Genomic DNA, 27969 nt, shown 5'->3' on the forward strand with positions numbered 1-27969 from the left:
CAGAGCAGCTAACATCATGAAAACAACACAATAAGCATAAAAACAGACATCAATTAATTAAAATACATCTTAAAATTAATTCAGACAAGTTAAAATCTGGGCAGGTGGCAATGATCAGGGTGGAAGTGAGAGTGGTTAAATTGCCAGGACCAACTGTTTCCGCTGATCATACAAGGATCTGTGAGCGGCTTGGGGACCTCCTTTGGGCTTGTTTTATACAAAGGAAAGTAAGTCAAATGGGCAAGACTCGCCATAGGTGAGCAGGAAAGTTTGCAAGCCTCGCCAGACCAGGGTTGATGTAAAAGACACAAACCCACCCCGGTACCTACCACTGTCTGTTGTTCCTCCTGGAACTTCAGGCTGAGGTTCTGAATCCAAAAGAACCCAAAAGAGCCCACCTTCAGCTCTGCCTGCAGCCGCCGGCGACACCAGTTGGTGACCAGGATGTACAGGAGCCACCTAAGGGAACGTCAGGATTCGAATCAGTGGCCGCCCACGCATGCAAAATGCAGTCTTCCCTACGGCACCTGTTTTCTGCGGTATAGCTCAGCGGTGGGGAAACTCTACCGGGGGAATCAAACGTGTGCCTGTAAGGACATAAGAAGCAGGAAATCTTCCCCTCCTGGGGTTTCCAGGAACTGGTATTCAGAAGCATCGCCGCCTCCAACTTTGGAGGCAGAGCAGAGCCCTCTTCTCTTCCATGGATTTGTCTAATCCTCTTCCGAAGCCATCCAAGTTTGCAGCCCTCCCTGGCTCCTGTGGCAGGGAGTTCCACAGTTTAACTCTGCCCTGAACAAAGAAGGGCTTTCTTTTATCTGCGCTGAACCTCCCAACAATCAGCAGAGGAAGGCAGCCAAGATGTCTGGAAGCCAAGATGTAGCAGACTCAGCCCGCCGACCACCAAATAATAAAGTCATGGATCCCACCACTGACTCCCCCCCCAATAAATATTGCACCTCACAGTACGCTATTGACACAAATGTCTTCCATTTACCACAGGCTATGTGTGTCTTGCGTGAGGGAATAACAACAACAACAACAACAATAATAATAATAATAATAATAATAATAATAATTTATTTATTTATACCCCCCCTTCCCAGTTTAAAAACCAGGCTCAGGGCAGCTAACAGCAAATATAAAACATTGATTAAAATGCGACTTAAAAACAGCATAAAACACAACATAAAATGCAGCATCAATATCAATTAAATTCAAAAATTCAGGGGTCATTTTGGGGGAAAACAAACCAACCCTCTGGGACTTGAAGTCTCAGGTGGGAGCTGACCCAACAAGAAAAGTTCCATTTGCAAAAATAAGAAGTTGGGTCAGGAGAGGCGTTCTTTCAGACAGAAGTTAACTTATGGCTTATGCTTCAGGCTGAAACACAACAGGTGCAGCTTCTCCTGAAGTTCAGTGATTCAAAATCAGTTGTTACACTTCACTTGGAAGAAGAGGTGGCAAGATGCAGGGCCGGATTTAGGTTTGATGAGGCCCTAAGCTACTGAAGGTAATGGGGCCCTTTATATGTCCAGCTGCCCTTTGACTGCGGAAATGAATAAAAGCCCCCCCATCCAAACAATGACTATCATCAGTGCAGGTAAGAAATTTTTTTAATTTTCATTTTTATCATCTACAATACTGCTTAGTTTACTTTATAGTACAGTACATTGATTATTGCTTTCATTTTATGGATCAATGGTCTCGTTAGATAGTAAAATTCACGTTAAAATTGCTGTTTTAGGGGTTGTTTTTAAAAGTCTGGAACGGATTAACCCGTTTTACATTATTTTCTAAGGGAAAGCGCGCCCTGGTTTTGGAACGCTTTGGTTTTGGAACGGACTTCTGGAACGGATGAAGTTTGAGAACCAAGGGACCACTGGATATATAGAAATGAGCAAACCAGTGATATTTTAGGGAGCAGGCTAGCAGGTAAGGCCCATTCCTTACATCATAGGAGCCTACACAACACAAAACACTGTTGCTGTATGTCGGTTTTGTCTTATTTGTTTTTTATCTTCTATTTTAGAAATGTACAACCAGGTTTTTTTTTTTTTACATTTTTGGGGGCCCCCAAGAGAGTGGGGCCCTAAGCTATAGCTTGTTTAGCTTATACGTAAATCCGGCCCTGAGATGTTCCTCTGAGCTTCTGCATACTCTCATTCCTTTACTTAGTTGTGGCAGGTGTCAGTTACGGCGAAATATTTTGGATGCAGCTAAATCTGCCTTCGCCGCTTCATACTTTGGCTCCTGAGCGAGGAGCCCTTTCCCTCAGATGCCCTCTCTCTTAGCAATGCCCCTCCTGAGGCATTTTATTTGGGATACCGGATCCCAGGGAATCCCCTCGGCCCCTGTGACTGGCTTGGGAGCCTCCTCTATCCAGAAGATCTCTCCCAAGAGGAAGAGTGGCCTTTTAAAAAAATTTAATTTTAATATATTTTTAATCTTTTGTTGGAAGCTGCCCAGAGTAGCTGGTGTAACCCAGCCAGATGGGTGTGGTATGAAATATAATAATAATAATAATAATAATAATAATAATAATAATAATAATAATAATAATAATAATATTCCCGCAGTGTGTGCCTCTCCTGCCTCAGCCCTCCATTTTCCTCCCCAGACCCTCAACCCTCATAGCCACTTCTCCCTCAGTCCAAGCCCTGACTGACTCTCTCCCTCAGAAAAAGCGCCTTTTATTCTCCTGCCAAAATGGCTGGCTCCTCCCCCTCCTCTCAGCAGCCAATCGGAGAGAGGCTCCAGCCCTCTGGCGGAATCCTGAGGGACTGCAGTGCCAGACTCGGGCTCTGCTGTCCGTCACATGCGCCTGGTGAGGAACAGTCGAAGGAGCTGGGGATGTCGAGCCTGGAAGAGGAGACTGAGAGGAGGCAGGAGAGCCATCTTCAAATATCTCAAAGCTTGTCAAATGGAAGAGCGAAGAAGCTCATTTCCCCCCTGTTCCAGAGGGCAGGACATGAAGTGATGGCTTCAAATTGCAGGAAAGGAGATTGCTTGCTTGGATGGAAACGGATGAGCAGAGCCTACCGTCCAAAATGGGAAATGTGCCTTGGTTGCTCCACCCAATTTTGCCTTTTTTGCAAGTGATTCCTGGAAGGTTGCATAGAACTGGATTTGGTTGCTTTCAGGGGACAGGCTGAACAGGTTTTTTAAAAAAGAAAAAAGAAACCTGCAAATGTGTGCCTTCAAACACTATTGACCTTACTTCACACAGTTCCTCACCCTGATCTTCTGAACACTTTCCAGTAGCATACATGGCTGAAGAGGATCTTAGGAGTGCTACGGTATATTATTTTTTCCTATAACAAATCCACCTCAATTCTCACCAAATGCCATCATTCACTGGTTTTCCACTCTAGCCTATGATAGCTCGTTTGGTTTTAATGAACTGCATCTTTTTTTAGATGCGTAAGACTGGTGAGATATATTTTTACGAACAACAGAAGGAAGGAAACAGCAAACAAACAAAAAAAGCGAGGATTCCAATCCAAAATTCCACATGGCAGGTAGAATTCTGCAAGCTGAATTAAGCTCCAGCATTTAAACCTATTGGTTTATTTTGCACAGAATTTGATTCCGTTTCCTTTCACAGTAGGGAGGTTTCTCCTCCTTCTTCCCCACTCCCATCTCAATCCCATCTCTCAGTAGCCAATAAGGACTAGAAACTTTAATTCTGCGCCCAACGGTTCTAAGTTCTGCACTGGTGCAGCGTCACTACTGGAGCAAAATATCTATGCTGCAACAGCTAAGCCCCTTGCCATTCCCCTCACCTCCCCATCGTGTCTGTTCCATGTAGGGGGTTGGACTAGATGACCCTCGGGGTCCCTTCCACCTCTACAATTCCATGAAATCTAGAGTGCTCATTTTTTCAGAATGTCGAAACCAGACTATTGATCCATCCAGTTCCGTATTCCTTACACTGACTGGCAGCAGCTCTCCAAAGTTTCAGGCAGGGGATATTCCCAGCTCTGCTTGAAGATGCCACTGGGGATTGAGCCTGGGACCTTCTGCCTGCAAAGCAGATGTCCCCCCTACCACCTCTTCCCTAAAAATGAATTAAAACGCTAGTCCTCATGAGGTTAATAATTAGCTGGCTTAAATAGGAACATGGGAAGGTACCTTGCACAGAGTAAGACCACTGCTCTGTCTAGCTCAGTGTTCTCAACACTGACCGGCAGTGTCTTCCAGGGTTTCAGGCAGAGGAAACCTGCAACCCTATCTGAAGAAATCGGGGACTGGACCTAGGACCTTCTGCCTGCAAAGTAGGGGCTCTGCCACTGAGCTACACCTAGAGAAAGTAAAGCAAGGCTTCAGTCCTCATGGCTATTCAATTCAGGTCCCTGCTTTATATCACGGCCTTTGCTGTCCCCACAATCATCCAAAATGCTCACAGCCAAACACAGAGTGACTCGCGATGGAACAGGAAGATTTTGCTCTGCTAAAATTCAACTCTTTTCCCCCCTAAAAGGATTGCACTTGACCAACCTGTCTCCTTTTGAAACTGATTGTATCACTCCATAGCAATCGCTGAGGATGCGCCATAAATAACCCTGATCCGCCACCATGGCTGAAAGAAAGACTCGCACCCGGGACCCAGACAAGGCCTATGGGATCGGAAGTGCGAGGAGCCCAAAGGGGCACCCGCAGTCCTTTAAGAGTGCTATAGTTCCCAAACTGAACCCCGACAAAAGGGGTCTCCCCGCCCTTTGCAACCAACATCTCCTAGTGAACACTCGAGACACCGTTATTTACGTTCTAAGTCAGCCTTTGGATACCTGGAGCCTGGCAGATGTTTTCGACTACAACTCCCATCAGCCGCCAGCTGGCACGACCCAGGGGGCAAGACTCTTCCTATCTGTGACCAGGCCCCAAAGGGTGCAGGCAGATACAAACGTGAGTTGCTGTTGCTTACTGGCAAAGGAAAAGCACCCTGCACGAGCTCAGGGGCACTCCTGTCATCAGGAGTATTATTAATTGCAATCAGTATTAATGCATTTCTGTCCCGACCTTTCCCTTTCAAGGTGGCATGCATGTCCCCGCCCTCATTTAATCCCCACAACAGCCCTGTGAGGTTCATTAAGCTGCGAGGCACTCTAACCACTACACCACACTGCCTCTCGCGAGCACCTTGTAACGTCGTCTCACACTCCCCCCCGGGTTGTGTGGGGCAAAATGAGCGAAAACGGTGGGGTGGTATATTTGGATGATGTGGTGTAGTGGTTAGAGCAGGCAGCCCCAAACTCGGCCCTCCAGATGTTTTGGGACTACAACTCCCACCATCCCTAGCTAACAGGACCCGTAGGGATGATGGGAACTGTAGTATTTAAGCGATAAGGCGGAAAGTGGTGGGAAGTAGGAGGGAGGAGAGGTGGGGAAATATTGATAAAAAGGTGTAGTTATAGGTATATCAGTACTCAAATCTGAATTGTTAAATTGTGTTATTAGTGTTATGGTGGTTTTGTTGTATGTGTTTTTTGTGGTTGCTGTTTGTATGGAAAAAATGATTAAATAACTTTTTTAAAAAACAAAAAAACTGTAGTCCCAAAACATCTGGAGGGCCGAGTTTGGGGGTGCCCGGGGTTTGAGTCTCAGACTAGGACCTGGGAGAGGCTAGGGTTCAAATCCCCCCCTTCGGCCACGAAGCTTGCTGGGTATGACCCTGGGGGCCTGGCCTACCTCGCAGGGTTGTGCTGGAAATTAAGCGAGGAGAACCATGCACAGGATCTTGAGTTCGAAAGAAGGTGGGACAGAAATGCAGCAAGTGATCATCAGACCCTGGAATCGGGGGATAGAACAAACCCCAAAAAGAGGCGCAAAGCTTTGCAGTGTTGTGGGCACCAGTTGGGAGCAATGCCAGCATGGGGGCAAAAAAGGAAGGGCAGTGTCAGCAGTGGGCATCCGGATGGGCAGCAGTCCAGGGACAGGAGACCCCAGGGGCTCAGATTTGGGGGAGCGAAGGAGTTGAAGACTGGGCCGGTGGTGTCATAAGATGGCGAAGTGGGACAGGCAATGCCAGGCAAGGGGTGAATGAGAGGCTGGCACAGATGCAGACAAAACAAACAGCACAGCCACTGGCAGCTTTGCCAGCCGTGATGCCCCGCAGAGTGGGTGTAAGGCAGCCCCGGCTTGTGGAGGTGCCCACACCTCACAGGGCTGTTGGGGGGCCTGTGGGTGGTATTTTGGGTGAGGGGGAAGAACAGGCGCTTTGAACCCTGGCCTCTTCTCTCCAACGCTACACCACGGAAGCCCGACGTGCCACCCCACTGCAGAAGGACTTCCCCAATTCCGTCCCTCGCCCTTGGAGAGCTAGTGTGGTGTAGTGGTTAGAGCAAGTCCAGAACTTAGAGAAGGGGCTTTCAGAGGCCAGAGCTGGCGACGCTACCTGGAATCTGAGGAGTGCCAGGCTGACGAAAGGTGGCAATCTGTGCCATGGCAGATAAAAGTGGCAACGTTTACCAAGGGTGGGGGACCAGTTGGCATGAGGGAGGGTGGGCGGCACACAGAATTATTTGGGAGAGGAAGAGGGCTAATGAAACTGGCAGTGCCCCCTGGCATCCAGAGTGGGCAGAGTGGCTGGGGGGGGGCGGAGGACTAGGCCAGGGTGGCAGTGCCAGCCCAACTGCAGAGAGGTGAACAGCAGGGGGTGCACAGTTTTCGGGGCTGGGGGGAGCAGGGAAGGGAGGTTGGCAGTGCCACCTGGTCATGGCAAACTGTGGGTGGCAGAGGAGGGTCTCGGGCCTTAATGGGGACGGGGAAGGCGCCCCCTAAACCGATGCCCCCTGGAAAAAAAGAGTGCTGCAATCTCCCTTACCTCCCCAGGCAGAAGCCGCCCAGTAGCACCAGCAGGACCAGTAGCAAGGCGCCCAGCACCGGGCCCGCCATCGGGGGCGCCTGGGCTGCTCCTTCCAACCGCCCGTCGCCGGCAGCGCCTGGGGAAGGGCCGGCGGGAGCGCGCGGGCAGGGAGGGCGGGGGAGGCGGAGGCGCGCGCGCGGCCCCGTGCGCTGCAGCCATAGGCCGGGGGCCGGGGGAGGGGCGGGACTAAGGCCTCTCCGGGGAAGCCCCGCCCCTGCCTGCCGGCGTGCCAGCCTCCGAGTGCGCACAGAGCGCTTCGGCACAGGGCGGCTGCCGGCGCCGGAGGGAGCTGCTGGGCAGGGCGGAGGCCGGGTTCAAAAAAGGGGGGCCCTGAAGAAGGCACCCAGGAGGGTTGCTGAGCGAGCCCCCTCCTCTGCCTTCCCAGCCCGGCTCTCCCTCTCCGAGGGAGTGGAGAAAGGTTCTGTTGCGCCCAGCAAGGCGCAGGACTTGGCAGATGCAACAGCGGGTTAGTGGCCCTCGCGCCTGTCTCCAGCTCCTCCTGGAGCATCCTGGGAAATGTAGTTCCTGGCCTCGGCCTGTCCAACTGAAAACTATTATTATTATTATTATTATTATTATTATTATTATTATTATTATTATTATTATTATTATTAAATATTTACACCCCGCTCATCTGGCTGAGTTTCCCCAGCCACTCTGGGCGGCTCCCAATCAAATGTTAAAAACAGTACAGCATTAAATATTAAAAACTTCCCTAAACAGGGCGGAAAAATCCCTTTGCAATCGAGGAATGAGCAGAGGCTTTGTACTGAAGCGCCTGTTCAGCCAACAGCATTCCAGGGTTTGTTTCGTTCTGTAAGAATGCCGCGCTCTCTGCAGGATGTCTTTGCCCCGCCGTTGTCACCCAACTGTATCCAGCCATGCAATGGTCAGCTGTCACCAATCAGCCTGTGGGTTGGGGCTGCTGGAAGTTGTAGTCCCAAACATGTGAAGGGTGCCCAGTGGGCGAAAAGTGGCTTATGTAAATAGAGACAGTGCATTTAGCTTTTGCACCACTGTGTGTACTGTATTTTATTTCGCTCCTGGATTGCAGGGGGTCCCTTCCAACTTTCAATTCTATTATAATATGCTCCTTTTTAGATGGATTAAATGTGGAACTTAAAAAGAAATTCAAGGTGCTTGAAAATATTTAACTGTTTAAATATGAAAAGTTTTAGCCCTACACTGGAAAACAAGCTTGTTATTGCAATGAGTAAAAAAAAGTCTGTAAGGGATGCAGTGTGCCATTGTCTGCTCTACAACATACACTCTCCCCCCCCCCCAATGCATTGCAATCTCCTTAAGGATCGCTTTTAGGGAGGGCTAGGAGTGGAGAAGGCAGGATTTCTCCTCCCTGTATCCCCATCTCCAAGACCAGCACTGCGTTCCATGTAACACCCATTCCACATTTGGGAACTCAGCCTTTTAGTGCGGAATCACCTGCCCTTCGGAACTCCCTGCCTCTTGATATTAGGCAGGTGCCTTCACTGCAAACTTTTTGCTGCCTGCTAAAAACATGTTTAGAAAGTTGATATGAGTTTCAGTCTGTTTTTAGTCTATTGTTGTTTTAACTTTGCAAAAGTCCTCTATTGTTAATTTAGGTTTTTAATATTTTTATTGCTTTATCATTTCTGTAAACCACTTTTTTTTTTTAACAATCAAGCAGTATATAAATTTTATGAAACAAATGAACATCAAATATGTATGCCACCGTAGGACAAGTTCCAACCATTCTTTTTATAGGCAGGGGAAGAAAAGGCCCTGTTGGTGTAGGGCAATGTGTGGCGAGCATGCAGCCCTCCAGATCTTGCCAACCCCATCATCTCTGTCTATTGGCCACACTTGCTGTGGCTGAAGGGAGCTGTATTTCAGCAATATCTGGAGGGCCAAAGGTTCCCCACAGCTGGTCTTGGAGGAAAGCTGCCTCCAGAGAATGGAGCAGATACTTGCATGGGAGGGAGAGATTCTATTTATTGGTTCAAACGCAGGACGTCACAAAGCATGGACTGGATGGAATGTATTCATAAAAATCAAACATTAACCCGGTTTCCCCAAGCAGGTGACCTCTGGAAGTTTCTGACTGCAATTCCCATTCGCTCCAGCCACCACTGGCATAGCCAGAGATCGCTACATGTCAGAAAAAAATGACAAGGAAGAGTTTTATTTCACAAGTCAAGATTTCTCACCAGGGAATGAGGAAGGGCCTTGGGCAAGCACAAGTGTGTCAGCTAAGCACACAGAAGGTCCCAGGTTCAAACCCAGGCAGTGTCTCCAGGCAGCAGTGGTCTAATCCGTTTATGCCCAACTCATGTCAGTTTATCCTATGTGCAAAAAGGGCTCCATGCCATCCTATTTTAAGGTGCTAGTTTTGACCCTTAAAGCCCTATGCGGCCCAGGACCCACGTACTTACGGGACCACGTCTCCTGGTATGCCACGTGGAGAACCTTAAGGTCCACAAATGACATTTTGGAGGTCCCATGTCGCAAGATGGTTAGATTGGTCTCAACTAGGACCAGGGCCTTTTCAGTACTGGCCCCGACTTGGTGGAACGCTCTGTCCCAAGAAACTAGGGCCCTGCGGGACTTGACATCTTTCCGCAGGGCCTGCAAGACAGAGCTGTTCTGCCTGGCCTTTGGTTTGGCCTCAGTCAGACCCTTATGTTGCTCTCCCCTTATGGTCTTGATCTATCAGCTATTTCAAAAAGAGGCTGCATTTAAAATTGCATTTTAACCTGTATTTTAAATTTGTTTCCCCCCTTATGTTTTTACTGTGATTTTATTGGTGTTAGCCGCCCTGAGCCCAGCTCTGGCTGGGGAGGGCAGGGTATAAATAAAATTCATTATTATTTACATGCATGTGTTTTTTGTACCAAAAAAACCCCTTTAAAAATCTACCTCTGTGTGTTTTAGCTTGTGAATCTTTTGATGAAGGGCAGTATATAAATCTAATAATAATAAAAAAATGAGCACATGCATTCCCTTGCAGACCGTGCTGCTCCCAGCCCTGTAAACAAACCCACAAGTTACTAGCCTGAAAACACTTTTTTCCAAGGTTGATGGAAGCAAATTGGTAATCCTCCTCCAGAAAACCCGCTTGCTCCCCTGGATGCAATTCCTCCTTTGCCTACGGCTACATGGAAGAGCTGTGGGCAAACAGGACTTGATGGGGAGTGGAGAGAGGGTCCTGAAATGATGGGTCAGCTGACGCAGTGCACCAAAATTAGGAGGGAGGGGAGGAGTAGAGTAGAGGGGAAAAGCCAGCTCTTACATGGGAACATGCATTTGGCCTCTTCCTCTCAGTGCGGAGAAATACAGAAGAGACCTTTAGTGTGTGCATGCGATATTGGCTACCATTGACCAGCCAAGAGCTGTGAGCTCAGCGTAGGTGGGCTTGCACCCGATAACTTTTTTTAGAAACATTAAGCTGTCCTGGGGAACTGCCATGTAGCTGAACACCAATGGCTTCCTTTCAATGCCTTTCTTTGAGAACTGATGAGAGAAACAGAAGATACTATTAATTGTGAGATGGTAGAAGGGAACACCCAGTAACAGACATTTTAGAAATCTCACTGCTGACTCACAGTAAGATTTCTGTTCTTACTGTGAGCATAAGATAGGGAAGGGAGAAAAACCACAAAGTACTCATTGCACCTGCTTGAATAACCTGCATTTATTTATGGCTGACTCCCAGGCACACGGGTGCTTGAATATCAGCAATAGGTGTGCAGGGAAGGAGGGATGGGGGAACACTGTTGTGCGGTTGCAGATGGCGGCCCACGGAGTGGCAGAGAACCTTTGTCCTGGTATTCCCACAACAGGACAGCGTCTTAGCACCACCGCAACACCTGCAGCCTCAACTGCCTAAGGATCAACCTGGGGCTTGCTGGCCCTGAACACCAGACCGTTGGCAGAGGAGGGAGAAACCTTGATGCTGTCATAGCTCAGAGTGGTAGATTTCTGCCTTCAGGAACTCGGACGGCTTCATGAAAATCCCTTCCATCGCCTTCCAGTAGCTGTCCTGGCTGGAGTAGGACATGCCGTGGACCTCTCTCTGGCCATGAATAGGCCGCCCGTACTGTTCGCCAGTCACGGAGAGCAGCACGTCTGTGGAGGAGTGCTTGAAGCGCACCTCACTGTCCCGGTCCCAGTAGCTGCCCCCACACAGGACAGTCCAGTCGTCCAAGAAGTCCCCCTCACCATCCTCCCCAAAGGCGCTGACCTCCTGGAACAGACAAGGCAGAGAACAAGGCCATGTTAAAAGATGCACACACTCTTCAAAGGAGAACAGCCTCCCTTTGGAAGGTGGTGGACTCTCCTTCCTTGGAGGTTTTTAAGCAAAGGTTGGATGGTCCTTAGTCAGGGAGTCCTTAGTTGCAATTCCTGCACTGCCAGGGGCTGGACTAGATCAGGGATCAGCAAACTTTTTCAGCAGGGGGCGGTCCACTGTCTCTCAGACCTTGTAGGGGGCCGGACTATATTTTTTTTTGGGGGGGGGGGAAATGAACAAATTCCTGTGCTCCACAAATAACCCAGGGTTGCATTTTAAATAAAAGGACACATTCTACTCATGTAAAAACACGCTGATTCCTGGACTATCCACAGGCTGGATTTAGAAGGCAATTGGGCTGGTTCCGGCTCCTGGGCCTTAGTTTGCCTACCCATGGACTAGATGACTGTCGGGTTCCCTTCCACCTCTACTGTTCTATGAAACACTCATCAATGGCAAGAGCTACTGTAAGGCGAGTGACAGAGAACCTTTGCCACTAGCTAGAGCAGCTGGTGCCAAGGTGGTGCCCTCCAAAACACATGGTGGGGGTGGGATACCAGGGTGGCAAAGAGTGGGCTAGAATTTGTAGAGCTCTAGCGCCGCAACCCCAGAGTCGGCCACAACTGGACCTAATGGTCAGGGGGGCCTCTACCTTTACCATAAAGGGTGCCGGCCAAGACTTTCCAATGACTCTGTTTTCATGTGAGAGAAGAAGCAAGTGATTACGCCGTCCAGCACAGGGCTGGCAGCACAATGTGAAAGGGGTGTGGAGACCGCCCCATTGTAGGTGTGCTATGGCCAAGACTCTCATTTCTGTTCTGATATCAAGCATTCAAATTTCTTGGGGGTGGGGCATGAAAAACAAAAACAAAATAGAAACCTGGGGTTGAAAAGAGCTGGAGATCACTGGAAGAGCCCCTGTTTTGCATGCATAAGGTCCCTGGTTCAATGCCCAATGGCATCTCCTGGTAAGATTGGGAGATACTTCCTGTTCAGAGTTGGAGTTAACTCTTTATTACCAAAAAAATGATCTTCACACTCAGCACAGCAGCTCCTCCTCAGTAGGTCTTACTCCATGAACCAGTTGCCGAGACTGAAAGTTGTACCCCCAACACAACAGCCCACTGCACCTGGGTGAAGCCTGTCACCGCTTTGCCCTGTTCATGCTGCTTCTGGTTCTGGGAGATAGCGGGGAGAGGAGCTTGTTGCAGCAGGAGGAAGAGACCCCTGGGCTTCTTCACCAGCCAGACTCCTCTCTGCCTCTTGACCTCTCTCCTCCTCCCACTCATCAGCTTCCGCTTCTGATACTGGACAGCTCTCTGTCACAGACTCTCCCAGCTCACTAAGCCCTGTTACTTCTTCAGCTTCTGGCACCTCCTCCCCCCCCCCCCAGTCCGCTCCCTCTGATCACTCATCATTGTCCCAGCACCAGTCTCTGGGGTCTCAGAGTCTTCTTCCCTTGTTCCCCAGCTCCCACTGTTCCTCTGTGTCCATGACACCACCCTCCACCTGGCAGTACAGGTGGCAAGTTGAGCCTTCCTCCTGCGCCACCTCCAGTCCACCAGCCTCACCTGGTTGCCCGAGAGGGGGGATGTGAAGTGGTGGCTGTGCAGGTTGCGTCCGGTGTTGATGTGGGTCAGCCTGATGGACTGCCCGCACTGTACAGGGGTGCCCCTTTCACACACCGTGTCTGTCTTACCCCGGACCCGCCAGTAGCTGTTGCTGTCGTCGACTGTCGTGACTCCCGTCACCGACTGCTGCCCACTGCCTATGGGGAGAAAGGAACCCACAAGTTAGCATCACTCTCCCCTTCTTCCAGGCATGATGCCTGCAAGTTTATCTGAAATGTTCTTTGTCCGTGTGCTTCTATGACATATAGGGAGGGGTCTATAGTTCTGCATAGATATTGAAAAAAGAGTAAGGCCTCTTCCTTGTTTCTTAATTCACTGTCACATGAAATATAATGAAAAGAAACATAATTTAAATGGGTCTACCCATGACCTGGTTAAAATGATTCTTAAATTAATTTGCATTATTATCATGATTAGATTTTATACATTGCCCTTCGTTTAAAAAAACCACAGTGGTACCTTGGGTTACATACGCTTCAGGTTACAGATGCTTCAGGTTACAGAAATAGTACCTTGGGTTAAGAACTTTGCTTGACTTTCTTTGAAAAGATGGTATCTTTGAATCAAATTCATCCATTTTGTTGAATTAAACTGAATAGTTCCTATATACTGTGGTACCTCGGGTTAAGTACTTAATTTGTTCCGGAGATCTGTTCTTAACCTGAAGCGCCACTTTAGCTAATGGGGCCTCTTGCTGCTGCACGATTTCTGTTCTCATCCTGAAGCACCAAGTTCTTAACCTGAAGCACTATTTCTAGGTTAGCAGTCTGTAACCTGAAGCGTATGTAACTTGAGGTAGCACTGTATACCATTATATATCAACTTCCTGTGTATTTTCTGTGTTTGTTTTGGTTTTTGCAAGCTCCTTGAGACCCAGTTCGGAGAGGGGGGAGATATGTGGGATATAAATAAACCTAACAACAGTTTCTGTTGTTATTTGTTCACTTGTTTTGTATACCAGGTCACCAGAAATATTTTGCTCAACCCAGAACTCGAACCCACGACCTGAGATTAAGAGCATGGACAGAGTGCCGCCCTCCTCGCCCCTGTTCCCATGGGGGCGGGGCTTCAGGCAGCCAATCGGCAGTCCCCCCCCCCCGCGAACTTGAAGGGTCTCGAAGGCGGCGGCCTCACCGGAGCCGTATCGGACGTCGTGCGAGTGGAGGCGGACTCCGTGCCGGGGGTTGAGCAGCTTCACCACGGAGCCGCACGTCACCAGCCCCGAAGGGGAACCGTCGCCGCCGCCCTCCGCTGCCGCCGCCACGACGCCCAAAAGCAGCGCCGCCCACAAGCGGCCCCGCGCAGCCCTCATCGCCCGCCGCCGCCGCCGCCTTCCTCGTCCCTGAGGTAAACCGGAAGCTCCTCTCAGAGGCTCCGCCATCCGAGAGGGAGGGAGGGAGGGAGCGGCGCCAGGTGCTACTTCCGGTTCCGACGTGGGCGAGGTGGGAGGACTCTCCCTGGAACCATAGAGACAGGCAGCTGGGCGGAAGTTTCAGGAAAGAGGGGCGCATGGCTGACCATAGAGTAAGGCTTGTACAGTAAAATGAAGGGAAAGAGGAGCGAGATAGAGCGCCTCTGATCTCCCTGGTTCAAGGGCTGGGGGAGGGGAACTTCCGGGTGTTTAAATAAGAATAAGAATAATAAATTTATTATTTATACCCCACCCATCTGGCTGAGTTTCCCCAGCCACTCTGGGCGGCTCCCAATCAAATGTTAAAAACAGTACAGCGTTAAATATTAAAAACTTATAATTTCTCCCATGATCCCTAGCTAACAGGACCAGTGGTCAGAGATGATGGGAATTGTAGTCCCAAAGTAACTGGAGGGCCAAGTTTAGCCAAGGGGAACTCAAAAGCGAGTTGCGATCAATATTTAAAGAAACACGTGTTTGTAAAACAGGAGAAAAACATATGGAGATTATCTAAAATGCAGCCCCAATCCCCCTTTGGGGGAAGAAAAGGCAGGGCCGAAGCATCCCGCCCACCTCAAGCAGACCCCGGTTGTAACTAAGAGCCGAAGGCCTGGGGGAAGATCATCGGGAAGCTTTTAATGTTGGACTTTTTATTTTATTTTGCCGGAAGCCGGTCAGAGTAATGGGCGGGATATAAATAACAATTACTGTCGTTGTGTCGTCATCATCCTCATCCTCATCATCCGCATACGGGTATTTGGAAGGATGCCGGAAATGGGCCCGGAGAACCGGAAGTCCCCCCTGAGGCCGCTCTGCCCCGACGCCTCCTCTGCTCCCTCCCTCCCCGCCCCCAGTCTCGCCGCTGCGGCTGACGGAGCGAGGCCTCCATTTTGCCTGCGATAGGCCGTCGCCGTCGCTCGGCTGGGTGGGCGGCCCCCGACCGAGGAGGTGAGGCTGCCTGGTGGGAGGGCGGCGGGGACGAGGGGGTCTGAGGCCTTGCGGTGCCCAGGAGGCCGGCCTCCTTCCCCCCCGTGGGACCGGCTGAAGGGGGGTGTCGGGCTTCGCCTCCGAGGCCTCGCGGCGCCTTCAGGGCTCCTCCGGGCCCAGGCGGGGAAGGGGGGAAGCGGGTGCAGGGGGGGGGGAGGGCGCCTGGTCTCATGTCGTCCAATTTGGGGAGGGGGGACTTAGGCAGGGACCGAGGAAGGGGTGGCGGGGGAAGAGAAAGGAAGGGAGGAAAAGGACCGGGGGGGGGAGAGAGGGTCTTAATTGTTAGGGAGGCTCGTGGGGGTAATAATAATAATAATTTATTACTTATACCCCGCCCATTTGGCTGGGCTTCCCCAGCCACGTCAACAAAATATTAAAATACCAAGGGATAATAATATTTTTTTATTTATACCCCCCTCCCATCTGGCTGAGTTTCCCCAGCCACTCTGGTCGGCTTCCAATCAAGTGTTAAAAACAATGCAGCATCAGACATTAAAAACTTCCCTAAACAGGGCTGCCTTCAGATGTATTTTAAAGAGAAGATAGCTGCTTATTTCCTTCACATCTGAAGGGAGGGCCTTTCTTACAATGAGGGAACCGCCAGAAGGCCCTCGGAGCTGGATCTCAGTGTCCGGGCAGAACGATGGGCGTAGAGACGCTCCTTCAGGTATACAGGACCGAGGTTGCAGTTTCCTTGCTGCTGCTATCTGTAATCGTGATTGGAGGGGAGGGGTGGGATTCGCTTGTTACTGGTGTTCCTCCTATTAATCATGGTGATGGGGGGGGCGCGGGATGGACTTCCCTTTCTGCTCTCATTACTGAACATGATGGTGTTTGGGGTGTGCGCGGGGGCTTGGACTCCGCTTAGTATTGTCAGCGTGGAGCCAACAGGGGCGGGTGGAAGTGCTGCTTGTAATATTTCTGCCCACCTCTCCAAATCTGCTGGCTACCGGGAGTTTGAGTACAAGAACATCTGGAGGACCACAGGTGTTTTCACCCCCTTGTTTACCGAAACCATTGTAATGAAATCCGCGTTTACGTTGTGGTTTTTAATGGCTTTTGATCTTTCCGTAAGTCACTTAGAGACATTTTTGGTGTTCTGTTGCTGATACTGGATAAATAACATTTGGTGTGGGGTTTGTTACAAGAGAAATGAACTGCTCCCTTTCCCTTATGGGGTATTCTGGAACCCTTATACAGTCCTTGAGGGTTCCCTATCAGTAGGGGGAAATAACAGAGGCCAACCAGAGTGTACTGTATTTGAGAAGCAAAGCAGCTAGTAAGCCTGGTCTTTATTCAAGGAACTGTTGCAACAGGGTCCCCACAAGCAGGAGGGAGGAGAGCCTTGAACAATGGTGTTCAAGCCCTTATATAGACTTTTCAGATTGCCCACCCTATAGCCAAAAGACCACCACCCCAAAACATCATAAATACATCACAGAAGGAGGCAGTCTATAGCAGAAATCCGGTCTGCCAGGATACATGATAATGGTCACTGATTGCATTACTTGGACAGTCTGGCCATTCTTTTGTTATGGTTAATACTTTATCATTCCCAAATCCAGGTCACAGGCTCACCTTATTCATACCCAAATGCATCCTTAAGACAAGATTTGCATGCAAAAAATACAATAGGAAGACTTTCCCCATTTGCTTCCCTTAACTGCAGAGGAATATTTGAGGTCATACTATTTCAGACATGTGATTTATATACCTATGTATGTGTTTGCCTTATAAGTTTATGAACATTTTATATTTGAGACTTTAGAATTCTTATAACAGGTTGAAAATTTCCTTTTTAAAAAAGCATTTATCCTCCTCCTTAGTGGCTTAAAAAAACAACCAGGCACCCAACCAAGAATCTTGTGCTATCTGAAAGGCTAGCACATTCATTGCTTATGCCCCCCCCCTTTGTTATAGACTGCAGCATACCCTCTAGTCCATGAAAATATCCTGATGTAATAAGTGCACTTGTTTTTTAAGCTACACAGATTCTTCTGCTCAGGGATCCCCCTGAAGAATCCTCCTGCATTACTGTCTCAGGCACTTGCTCCTTGTTTTCCTTGCCTTCTCCCCACCTCCCAAATTGCTCTCTGTAGCCAGGGTGGAATTCCCCCTTCTGTTCAGAAGCATCAGCCATTAAGGAAAAAGAGGCCCTTTGGTGCCTGCTCTGGGGGGTGGGGAGGGCAGCAGGTAGGATCATGGTTCACCATATTTGTACTACGCCACATCTCAGCCACTGTGCTCCTTGAAGCTGCTTATATTATCATTTTTAACCCCCTGTTCCTAGGGCCAGTCCTGTTCTTTTTGGAGGAAAAGTCTAAAAGGTCGGTGCTATTGACAATGGGTGCTTTTGTGCAGGAATCCTGCTTGGCTATTAATGGCTACTAGTGACAGTGTGGATACTTCTGAATTCCAGTTGCTGGAAGCCACAGGAGGGGAGAGTGCTGCACTCAGGTCTTGCCTGCGGACATCCGGCTAGCCACTGTGAGAACAGGAGGCTGGACTGGCCACTGCTCTTTTTATGCTCTAGTCCAGTGATGGCCAAACTCACCCCTCTAGCTGTTTGGGGACTACAATTCCCATCATCCCTGACCACTGGTCCTGTTATCTAGGGATGATGGGAGTTGTAGTCCAAAAACAGCTGGAGGGCTGAGTTTGGCTATCACTGCCCTAGTCTTATGGAGCTCCTGGTTCTGTCTCCATCAAAGGTAGCAAACCAGTGACTCCTTAAAGCAGGCTTTGCCAACCTTGTGCCCTCCTCAGCCATCACAGCCATCTGATGGGAGCATGGCTGTCCTAGTTGGGTCGGATGGGTGTCATAACCCAAAACATCTGGGGGGGGCACCAGAAGAAGGCTGTGGCTTACATCCTCCACTCTGCATCCTCATCTTTCCCTCTGAGATGCAAAAAGTATCTATGCTAACTTAAGAGGAAGGTGGTTGTTCGTTTCCTCCTATTTATTTATGCATTATTATTATTATTATTAAATCACATGGATAGCACATGGGTGGTGCTTTGCTGGCTGTTTTATGTCTCCAAGATCTTTTATGATGGATCTGGGAAGTTGGATGGATGTAGGAAGCTACCTTATACAGAATCAAGCCCTAGGTCCACCTAGCTTGGTTTTGACTGGCAGCAATGGCTACGCATGATGTCAGGTTGAGAGTCAGGTTGAGAATCCTACCTGGAGATTGAACCTGGGATCATCTTCATGCAAAACATGTGCTCTCCCCTGGAGCTATGCCACTTCACATCCTCTGCAGCAGCCTTCCTCAGCCTGGTGCTCTCCAGATGTTTTTCGACTACAGCGCCCCCGTCAACCCCAGTTAGCATGATATAATGACCAGGGCTGATGGGAGTTGTAGTTCAGCAACATCAGGAGACCAAATGTCCCCCACGCCTGATCTGCATGAAAAGCTAAGAGGTACCGTAGCATCATGTCAGAGACTGGGAAGCACCCATTTCAAATACCCCTTTGTCCACAAATTAGCTGACTCTCTTGCTCTCTGCCTTGGCTCCCCAGCTGCAACGTGGCAGAAATGGTTCTGGCATAAGGGTTGTTGCAAATATTACCGAGAAGCTGTGTGAGGTGCATGGAGTGCTCTAAAGTGTTCTCCTGTAAGTGCTGTGTGCTATTAATGCGGGAAGATGGATGTTTTCTCAGTGCCAAATGCTGGAGGAGCCAAGAACAATAAGAAGAGCCTGCTGGATCAGGCCCAAAGGGGCCCATTTAGTCCAGCATCCTGTACTCATAGTAGCCAGACTGATGCTTCAGTGGGAAACCACAAATAGAACCTGAGCCCAAGAATCTTTTCCTCCCCTCCTTTGATTTCCAGCAACTGGTATTTAGAAGTATTACTGTTTCTGACCATGGATGCAAAGCATAGCCTTTCTCCATCCATCCCTCAGCCATTACAGCATAGGAAGCTGCCTTCTCCTGACTCAGACCATTGGTCCATTTAGCACAGGCATCCCCAACCTTCGGCCTTCCAGGTTTTTGGACTACAATTCCCATCATCCCTGACCACTGGTCCTCTTAGATAGGGATCATGGGAGTTGTAGGCCAAAACATCTGGAGGGCCGCAGGTTGGGGATGCTCATTGTCTGCACTGAGTGGCAGCTACGATTCAACATTTCAGGCAGGAGGAACATTCCCAGCCCTATGTGGGAGATACCAGTTGTTGAAACTGGGACCTTCTGCTACGAAGCAGGTACTCTACCAATGAGTTATGATCCTCCCTGTTAAATGAGGTGACCAAAAACTGTGAGCTTCGGGAGTCTGCAATGATTAACCCAGAGCCACAACCAATTCAAACCAATGGCCTGTGTATGAAAGGCCACAAGTAGCATGACACCCCCCGCCCGCTAGGGGACAGTATCCAGCAGTAAAGATCTTTCTAGGAGTAGAAGGACGATGAAAACCAGAGGGCAGCACTTCTGGATTGAAAGTAGACCCAAAGGAAGTGGGCATGGTCCTTGGTGCCACCAACTCCTGGACGGTTAAGTCCAGTCAAAGGCGACTATGGGGTGCAACGTTCATTTCACTTCAGGCTGAAGTTTTCTGGGTCATGTGGCTAGCATGACCAAGCCTCTACTAGTGCAAAGGGACACCATAATGGAAACCAGAGCGCATGGAAACGCCGTTTACCTTCCCCCTGCAGCGGTACCTATTTATCTACTGGCATGCTTTCAAACTGCTATGTTGGCAGAAGCTGGGGCAGAGTAGGTGGGTGTTTTGTGGCCAGTGCTTTCAGTCTGCCAGCCTCTGGGTGCAACCCAGCCCCCTCCTTATGCACCCTGCCATTTTAAACCCCCAATCCCTCTGTGGGCCAGTGGGTCCGAGATCTCTGCTGGCAGGAGTGTAGAGCATGCTGCGATGGGGAGAGAGCCTGGAGGCTGTGGTAGTGCTGGAAAAACAGGAGGGAGCACTTGTCTGATGAAAGGCAAAGGGAGAAAAGAGAGAGCTGCTTTATAATTAGAAACCTGCCTATGAAGTAGGAACACCCTTGCAAAGTATAGTTTGGGCAATGAGGATGCAGTTTTGGAAAGGAGGATGGCTAAATATTGTGTGTGTGATCTAACGATGCGATTGCCCATGGAGGCCTTGTTCCAGTCACAGTCATTGCATTTGAGCCAGGATTAAGAATTGCCAGGGTGGGTCTGTTTCACCCAGGGAGGAGGAAAGCCTTCATAGAGCCTGGTACCCAAGCAAGGATCGCAGGGTTGGTTAGGATCTGTCGCTTGTGTTGTGGCTGGAGTGGGGCATGAGCTGCTGCCCCCTTGCATCCAGCATTGGTGGGTCTTACCTCTCACTTCTCTCCCCCTCTGTCAGTAAACAAAATGCTGGCAAGAGGCCATTGATCTGTGTGTTGCCTGTAGAATGTGCAATCTGAACCCTTGGCCTGCCCCTGCCTCAAACTAACAGACAGAAGAAATCCTTCACCTGTCGGCAATTGTCCCCTCATGGGAAGGATTTGCGGAGTGTCCCTGAGGATATCCTAGTACCCATCTCTGCCACCCAAGCTGCAACACGGAGCCCACTTTCATGTTTTCACTTCGGATTTATGCTTAATAGTGCTAACAATGCATGCTGTTAATCCTGAGAGCAACGTATATCATGTTACCTCATCATTACTGCATTAGTAAATGAAAATTACTCCTGCTGTGTGGCAGCAGAAAGGCATGAGTATGGTTTTGGCCAGAAATGTGTATCTTATTTTTAAAAAAAGACTCATGCCTTTCTCCTGCCATGCTCCTGCAGCACTCGTGGAATCTGATAAAACGAACAACTCATCAGAAGAGTGTCCTAGTCCTTTGTTCCACTCAGCCCAAGATGGAATCCAACATGGTGGCAACAGCTGTGTTGTGACCCACCTAGTGCAGCCTCACAACTCAGTGGGTGAAGGCCTACATCCCAGCAGATCACAGCTGCAGCCAAATGTGGGTTTGGAATAGCTGGATATTTGACTGTGGCCTGAAGAAACCTCTGTGTTTGCATGTCAGAGTCAGTGGGTCCAAAGCATGGGTGGTGTGGGGAACCTCCGGAGGTCCTCCAGGTCAGGGATTGGGGCTTCAGCGCCCCACGTGGCTCTGGTCCTCTGCTCTTGCCACCATTTTGCCTGCCAGCAGTCTCTATCTACCATTGACTGCTCCAGTCTTTGTCAAAGAGACCCCTTCAAAGATTCTTGGAATCTTGACTACGGCTTGTTGGAAGTTAAATGAGAGTATCTGCTATACAGTGGTACCTCGGGTTACATACGCTTCAGGTTACATATGCGTCAGGTTACAGACTCTGCTAACCCAGAAATTGTACCTCGGGTTAAGAATTTTGCTTCAGGATGAGAACGGAAATCGTGCTCCGGTGGTGTGGCAGCAGCGGGAGGCCCCATTAGCTAAAGTGGTGCTTCAGGTTAAGAACAGTTTCAGGTTAAGTACGGACCTCCGGAACGAATTAAGTACTTAACCCGAAGTACCACTGTATATTTTGGAAAGTGGTTTGTCTGTCTGTTCTCTATAGGTTCCACCCCCTACCTGGATATCATTGGCACAAGGGTTTCTAAGGTGGGAGCAGGGGGTCGTTGTCAAATTTGGGCCACTGGCTGCCATTTTGAATCAAGATAGCACACCAGAGCATTTCCAGGAAGAAACATGCCAGGAAGAACCTGGCAGTGTGAGTCAGCTCTTAGTTGGATAGAGAAGGATAACGGTGCACATGTCAAGCACAGTTGCTAAGAACAGCCAGCACTGCCCCAACATTAGATTTGTGCACAGTGGTAGAACTTGCAGCAGTCGAAAACAGTAAACCTGAGTGATTAAGAGGCTTAACCATTCCCTTTTCCAAAGTCCTGTCCGTATCAGAGATCATAACTATTTTATCAAGCTTTAGAAATTTTGTAAGAATTTTTGAGGAATGGACATAGCTCAGTAGTAGAGCACATCCTTTACATGTGCAAATGGTCCTAGGTCACATTTCCAGGGTGGACATACAAAGGCTCCCTGGAAAACTGCTGCCATTGTGTACAGTAGTGAGCAAAAGGCATCAGTGGCCGGACTGTGATGGAAGGTAGTTTTCTAAGTTCTTAAGAAGTAAGCAGAGCCAGAGTGCCGGGGGCCCAGACCAGAGGAACAGACTCTTGCACTGGGGTTTTGTTTCAGGGGTTCTGTTGGGAGAGGGGTTGTTGCTGATATTAATTTTTTGTATCCTTTTAGAGTTATGTGGAAAATGTTCAATTTGGTTGTTTACTTTTTGATGAGTTTTATTTATTGTTCATGACTACTTTTGTTATGTTTGTAATTATGCACATTTTTTCATGTTGTAAGCCACCTTGAGCATGGTTTTAACTATGGAAAGGTGGCATACAAATAAAATAATTAATTACTTTGCTTGATCTTTGACATGGTGGGTCCAAATTCACAAATTATCCAGTTGGGTTTTCTTTTCTCCTAAAAAATTTTGGGCCACACCGGGCCTTTGCAGTGAGATCCGCTTCCCTCCAGCAGCCAGACCTGCCCTGCCTTGCCCTTGTGCCTTCTTTGTGTGTGACGGCCTTGTCCTTAGTCTCCTTCCCTCCTTGTTTCCTCACAGGTGCTGTAACCCAGCAAGGGAGGGCCACTTCCTTCGCTGACTTCGGCCCCTTCCTCCTCCTCCTCTCCCCCCCTCAGCCCCATCTATAACCGCAACCATGTCGGACTTTGTGGAGAGCGAGGCTGAGGAGTCCGAGGAGGAGTACGACGAAGATGGGGAAGTCGTCACCAGGCCACCCAAGAAGTTTGTCGAGGATGAAGACGGTGAGCTTGCTTCGCTTTCCCCTCGGGTTTCTGAGTTGGGCCAACAGTCTGTCCATGTGAGCCTCTGCCAGAAAGCTTCCAAACAGCAGAGGAGCGTCTGTGCTGGTCCATGGCAGCAAAAACAACCAAGCTCCTGTGACTCGTTTCGGCTGGCGGTTTTGGGGGGCTTTAGCCGATAAAGGCTTCTGACTTGGTTGGGTGCATTGCCCGGAAGCTGCGCCCTGGCAGGCCAGCTGCATTCAGGGTTTGTTCACTTGGGAACAGGCTGCATCTACACGCCTTAAGTGGCTGGAGGAATGTAATTGCATTTGGGGGCAAGAGGAATGAACAGATAAAAAATGTACTTTGGAAAGGGAACGGTTGTGTGTGAGCTTCAGGCCTTCGTGGAAGTTTGGTGCTGGCAAACAAACCCTCAGTTAAATGAGCTTAAACCTAGCTCTGCTGGATCAAGCCAGTAGCCCATCTAGTCCGGCATTCTGTTCTCGCAGTGGCCGACCAGATGCCCCAAAGGGAAGCCTGTGAGCAGGATGTAAGTGCAAGAGCGCTCTCCTCTCCAGTGGTATTTGGAACCATAGCTGCCTCCAGATGTGGAGGCAGAGCCTAGCCATCCTGGCTTGCATCCGTTATTGATAGCCTGCTCCTCCGTGAATTCGTGAAATCCCCTTTTATATTTTGTGTTTCTGCATTTTTATGTTGCGAACCACCCTGTGAAGGACAGCATACAGATTCAATAAGTAAAAGGATAGATTTTAAAGCCATCTAGGTTGGTGGCCATCACTGCCTCCTGTGGCAGGGAGTTTCATAGTTCAGCTAATCCTCTGCCTCTGGGAATTTGCTTTTTCTGCACCCGGTGCCTGACTTCTGTATATTTATTTTATTGACTTTTATCGTATTGACTTTCTCCTTCTATCAGAGGAGGAGGAGGAAAACCTTGATGACCAGGACGAGCAGGGGAACTTGAAAGGCTTCATCAATGATGATGACGATGAGGAAGAGGAGGAGGAAGAAGAAGCCAGTGATTCTGGAGACTCTGAGGACGATGTTGGTCGTAAAAAGAGGAAGCGCAGTAAGTTTGGGGGGTGGTCAGCAACAAGCAGGTCTCTGTCGGTCTTCATTCTCTGTGCCAGTCCTCTTCAACCTGGGCCTCTCTGGATGTTGTGCACTACAACTCCCATCAGCCCCAACTAGGAGTTGTCCTCATTGAATTCCACCTGCCCATAGCCCCATCTTCTGCCTGACCTGGGTGACTCACCTTTTTCCCCCTGCCCTCCTCCTTCCCACTAATCTTTTCCAGCTTCCTTTTCTATTTGTTTGGGGTCCTGACTTTCCATCTCTCCCTCTCTAGATTTTGATGACCGTCTTGAGGACGACGACTTTGACCTCATTGAAGAAAACTTGGGTGTCAAAGTTAAACGGGTGAGTAGCATGTCGCACTCTGGCAATCTTTTGAGTGAGGAAGGTGCTCTTATCTTAGCTATCCTAATCTACTACTATTTCAATTTGGTGGATCTTTTTCTTTAAAAGGAAGAGCTTCCTCAGTCACCTCTCCTTCAGGCAAAGTCTCATGCCACCATGCAGTCTGAGAAGGCTGTGCTGGAGAGACTTAAATCAGCCTTACTTCCCTCTCTGCCCCCTATGTTGTTGACTGGGACTGATGGGAGTTTTTGTCCAAAATATCTGAAGGGTACCTGGTTGGGGAAGCCTGACCTCAAAGTAGATTGGGTCCCACTGCAGCCTGGCTCTTACCCCTATCACATGTCTTTTGTTTGGCTGAGGTGTGGTTGTTAACAACAACAACAACAACAACAACAACAACAACTATTTATACCTTGCCCATCTGGCTGGGTTTTCCCAGACACACTGGGTGGCTTTCAATAGAATAATAATAATAAAATAATAATAATAATAATAATAATAATAATAATAATAGTAAAGTGATAAAATGTCAAACATTAAAAACTTCCCAATACAGGGCTGCCTTCAGATGTCTTCTAAAAATCAGATAGTTGATTGTTTCCTTGACATCTGATGGGAGGGCCTTCCACAGGGTGGGCGCCACCACTGAGAAGGCCCTTGGTGCTGGACCTCAGTGTCCGGGGAAATGATTGGGGTGGAGACGCTCCTTCAGGTATACTGGGCCGAGGCCATGTGGGGCTGTAAAGGTCAGCACCAACACTTTGAATTGTGCTCGGAAACTTACTGGGAGCCAATGTAGGTCTTTCAGGACCAGTGCTATACGGTCTTGGCGGCCGCTCCCAGTCACCAGTGTAGCAGCCGCATTTTGGATTAACTGTAGTTTCCAGCTCAACTTCAAAGGTAGTCCCACGTAGAGCGCATGGCAGTAGTCCAAGTGGGAGATAACCAGAGTATGCACCACTCCGGTGAGAAAGTCTGTGGGTAGGTAGGGTCTCAACCTGTGTACCAGATGGAGCCCTGGACAGCAGTGACCCAGCCTTCTGCTACATCTTGAATGATCTCCAGGCAGGGTGGAGGCCTCTGTTTACAGGCAACAGTGTTAGGAAGGACTGTGTCCCTGAGAGGTTGTGTTGGGTGTGGGGATGAGGGGCTGTCTGTTGAGTGAGTCCCAGGCAGGTGTGGGGAGTCCCTGTCTCAAGGGGCCCACAGACTGATCAAACAACATGCATTCCCCTCTGCAGCAAAAATTCAGGCGGGTGAGGAAGATGTCAGATGATGAGGATGACGAAGAAGAGGATTATGGGAAGGAGGAGCACGAGAAGGAAGCCATTGCTGAAGAGATCTTCCAGGATGGGGAGGGCGAGGATGGGGGAGAGGGCGGCGAAGGCCCTGTTGCCGCAGCCGAGGAAGAAGAGGAAGAGGAGGAAGATGAATCTGGTAGGTATTGACGCTCACTCCTCTGGGGTACTGGATGAAATGATAGGAAGGGCTGTGAGTTGAAGGAAGGTGTTCAAAGGAGCCAGTGGCAGCTAGTGGCCTTTGGAAAGATTCAGAAGCCAGCCTTGGGGAGCTCTTACCTAACATGGGAGCAACATATTTCTTATTTCATTAGATTATTTTGCTCAGGCTGGAGCCCCCATGGCAAAGTAGTGGTATATTCCAGACTGGTGTGAGGGGGAGACCTGCCTCCCAGCTGAATGAGGGGCCCCTGGCAGAGATACACCAGCAACTGGGCATAGATCAATAATAGGTCGAGACAAAGGTGGGGGTGAGGGAAGGGCCCAGTTCCAGCCACCGATGTGAGCGGCGGCCATTGCTGTTTCTTCCAGACATCGATGACTTCATTGTGGATGACGATGGGCAGCCTCTGAAGAAGCCTAAGTGGAGGAAGAAGCTCCCCGGATACACAGACGCGTAAGTTGGTCGAAGGCCGCTGCCCTTCTTTCAGGTTCTGACTGCGGGGAGGGAACCACCGCCAAAGGTAAATGTTGGGCGTGAGTGGTAGCATGACAGCCATCTGCAACCCCCAAAGGGCTGTCGCGTGGAAGATGGAGCAAGCCCGTTTTCTGCTGCTCCAGAGGGCAGGACCCAAGCCAAGGGTTCAAAGTGCAAGAAAGGAGATTCCAGCTAAACTGTAGGGAAAGAGATTCCTGAGAGTAAGAATCATTTGACTGTGCAACGAAGTGCCACAGAGGATGGTGGCTTCTCCTTCCTTGGAGGTCTTTAAGCAGAGGTTGGATGGCCATCTGCCAGAGGTGCATTAGCTGTGATTCCTGCATTGCAGGGGGTTGGAATAGATAACCCTTGGGGGTCCCTTCCACCTCTACAATTCTGCGAAATGCTTTTCCTTGCAGTGGCCCCTGGAGCTGCCCAGCTCCCTTTCAATGTGGAAATGGGCCTGCTTTGGCTTTAGGTGTTCAGAGGCCCCCTGTTCTCATAAGGCTCTTTGTGGGCAAGTCAGCTGCTGCCTTCTGTCCTTCCCCCACCCCTGAGACATTGAAGGTCTTCAGTGGTCAAATACCAGTGTTCCTGTCCTCTCCCAGTGCTTTGCAAGAGGCTCAGGAGATATTCGGAGTGGACTTTGACTATGACGAGTTCGAGAAGTACAACGAGTACGACGAGGAGATGGAAGATGAGTACGACTACGAGCCTGAAGAGACGGAAGGGGAGATCCGCGTCCGGCCCAAGAAGACGGCCAAGAAGCGCGTCAGCCGCCGCAGCATTTTCGAGATGTATGAGCCCAGCGAACTGGAGAGCAGCCACCTGACTGACCAGGACAACGAGATCCGGGTGACTGACATGCCCGAGAGGTTCCAGGTGAGGAGACCTGCCTGTCCGGTCCTTGCTTCTCCCTTTTCACTACCTGCTGCATTTACAGCAAGGGTGGGGGGACACCTGTGGCTGCCCCCCAGATGTTGCTGGAGTCCAGCACCCATTACCCTCATCCCTGACCATTGGCCCTGCTGGATTGCTGGGGATCTGGAGTCCAGCAACATCTGGGGGCAGAAGAAGAAGAAGAGTTTAGATTTGATATCCCGTCTTTCACTCCCCTTCAGGAGTCTCAAAGCGGCTAACAATCTCCTTTTCCCTTCCTCCCCCACAACAAACACTCTGTGAGGTGAGTGGGGCTGAGAGACTTCAGAGAAGTGTGACTGGCCCAAGGTCACCCAGCAGCTGCATGTGGAGGAGCGGAGACACGAACCCGGTTTCCCAGATTACGTGACTACCACTCTTAACCACTACACCACACTGGCTCTCGATGTTCCCTAGCCTTAGGTCACAAAACGCAGCCTTGACCCGCTTAGGCCTCTTGCACCATCTTCACCCCTTTGCACTCTGTTTTCCTCCTCCCAGCTGCGCTCCATCCCTGTGAAGAATGCCGAAGATGACGAGCTGGAAGAGGAAGCCGACTGGATCTACCGCAATGCTTTTGCCATGCCCACCATCTCCCTGCAGGTGAGTGACAGCTGTTCTTGGAAGGCTGTAGGAGATGTCTCTATGTTGTTGTTTGTTTTATTATTACTCCTCCACTCTTAAGGTCCCAGGGCAAGTTGCAGCCTATAAAGCAATATTGAAAACAATGCAAAGCAACTTAACAGCC

At 49.6% G+C, this 27969-nt stretch overlaps 3 protein-coding genes across 3 annotated transcripts in view; 1 reads left to right on the forward strand and 2 right to left on the reverse strand.

The window, feature by feature from the left end:
- The window catches only part of BLTP2 (bridge-like lipid transfer protein family member 2), a 43482-nt gene extending 36189 nt beyond the window's left edge, over positions 1-7293 (reverse strand). Inside the window, exons 1-2 of the mRNA XM_083714983.1 lie at positions 6824-7293; positions 330-459 (exon numbers count right to left, since the gene is read on the reverse strand). Of these exons, the coding sequence (XP_083571109.1) occupies positions 330-459; positions 6824-6894 (201 nt within the window). The 5' untranslated portion in view covers positions 6895-7293. The remainder of the gene's footprint in view (positions 1-329; positions 460-6823) is intronic.
- A 3222-nt stretch (positions 7294-10515) lies between these two features.
- SDF2 (stromal cell derived factor 2) lies at positions 10516-14159 on the reverse strand. The gene is made up of 3 exons (XM_083715288.1): positions 13898-14159; positions 12704-12900; positions 10516-11087 (listed from the first exon to the last, which is right to left on the reverse strand). Exons 1-3 carry the CDS (start codon positions 14142-14144, stop codon positions 10800-10802), a joined length of 732 nt encoding a protein of 243 aa, XP_083571414.1. The 5' UTR covers positions 14145-14159; the 3' UTR covers positions 10516-10799.
- Positions 14160-14568: 409 nt separating this feature from the next.
- The window catches only part of SUPT6H (SPT6 homolog, histone chaperone and transcription elongation factor), a 49594-nt gene continuing 36193 nt past the window's right edge, over positions 14569-27969 (forward strand). The window contains exons 1-8 of the mRNA XM_083714988.1: positions 14569-15122; positions 22750-22952; positions 23866-24018; positions 24298-24368; positions 25610-25805; positions 26198-26282; positions 26912-27185; positions 27723-27824. Coding sequence (XP_083571114.1) covers positions 22847-22952; positions 23866-24018; positions 24298-24368; positions 25610-25805; positions 26198-26282; positions 26912-27185; positions 27723-27824 — 987 coding nt within the window. The 5' untranslated portion in view covers positions 14569-15122; positions 22750-22846. The remainder of the gene's footprint in view (positions 15123-22749; positions 22953-23865; positions 24019-24297; positions 24369-25609; positions 25806-26197; positions 26283-26911; positions 27186-27722; positions 27825-27969) is intronic.

This window comes from Podarcis gaigeae, assembly GCF_964106915.1.
Source record: "Podarcis gaigeae genome assembly, chromosome: 15".
NCBI classification, from domain to species: domain Eukaryota; kingdom Metazoa; phylum Chordata; class Lepidosauria; order Squamata; family Lacertidae; genus Podarcis; species Podarcis gaigeae.

Bases quoted from the DNA above. Each gene is read 5' to 3' on its own strand.
- SDF2 (XM_083715288.1), bottom strand. From the start codon at position 14,144: ATGGCGGAGCCTCTGAGAGGAGCTTCCGGTTTACCTCAGGGACGAGGA. The intron at 12,901-13,897 runs GTGAGGCCGCCG...TTCTCCCCATAG, and splicing joins CGACGTCCGATACGGCTCCG to GCAGTGGGCAGCAGTCGGTG. The intron at 11,088-12,703 runs GTGAGGCTGGTG...TGTCTGTTCCAG, and splicing joins CCCCCCTCTCGGGCAACCAG to GAGGTCAGCGCCTTTGGGGA.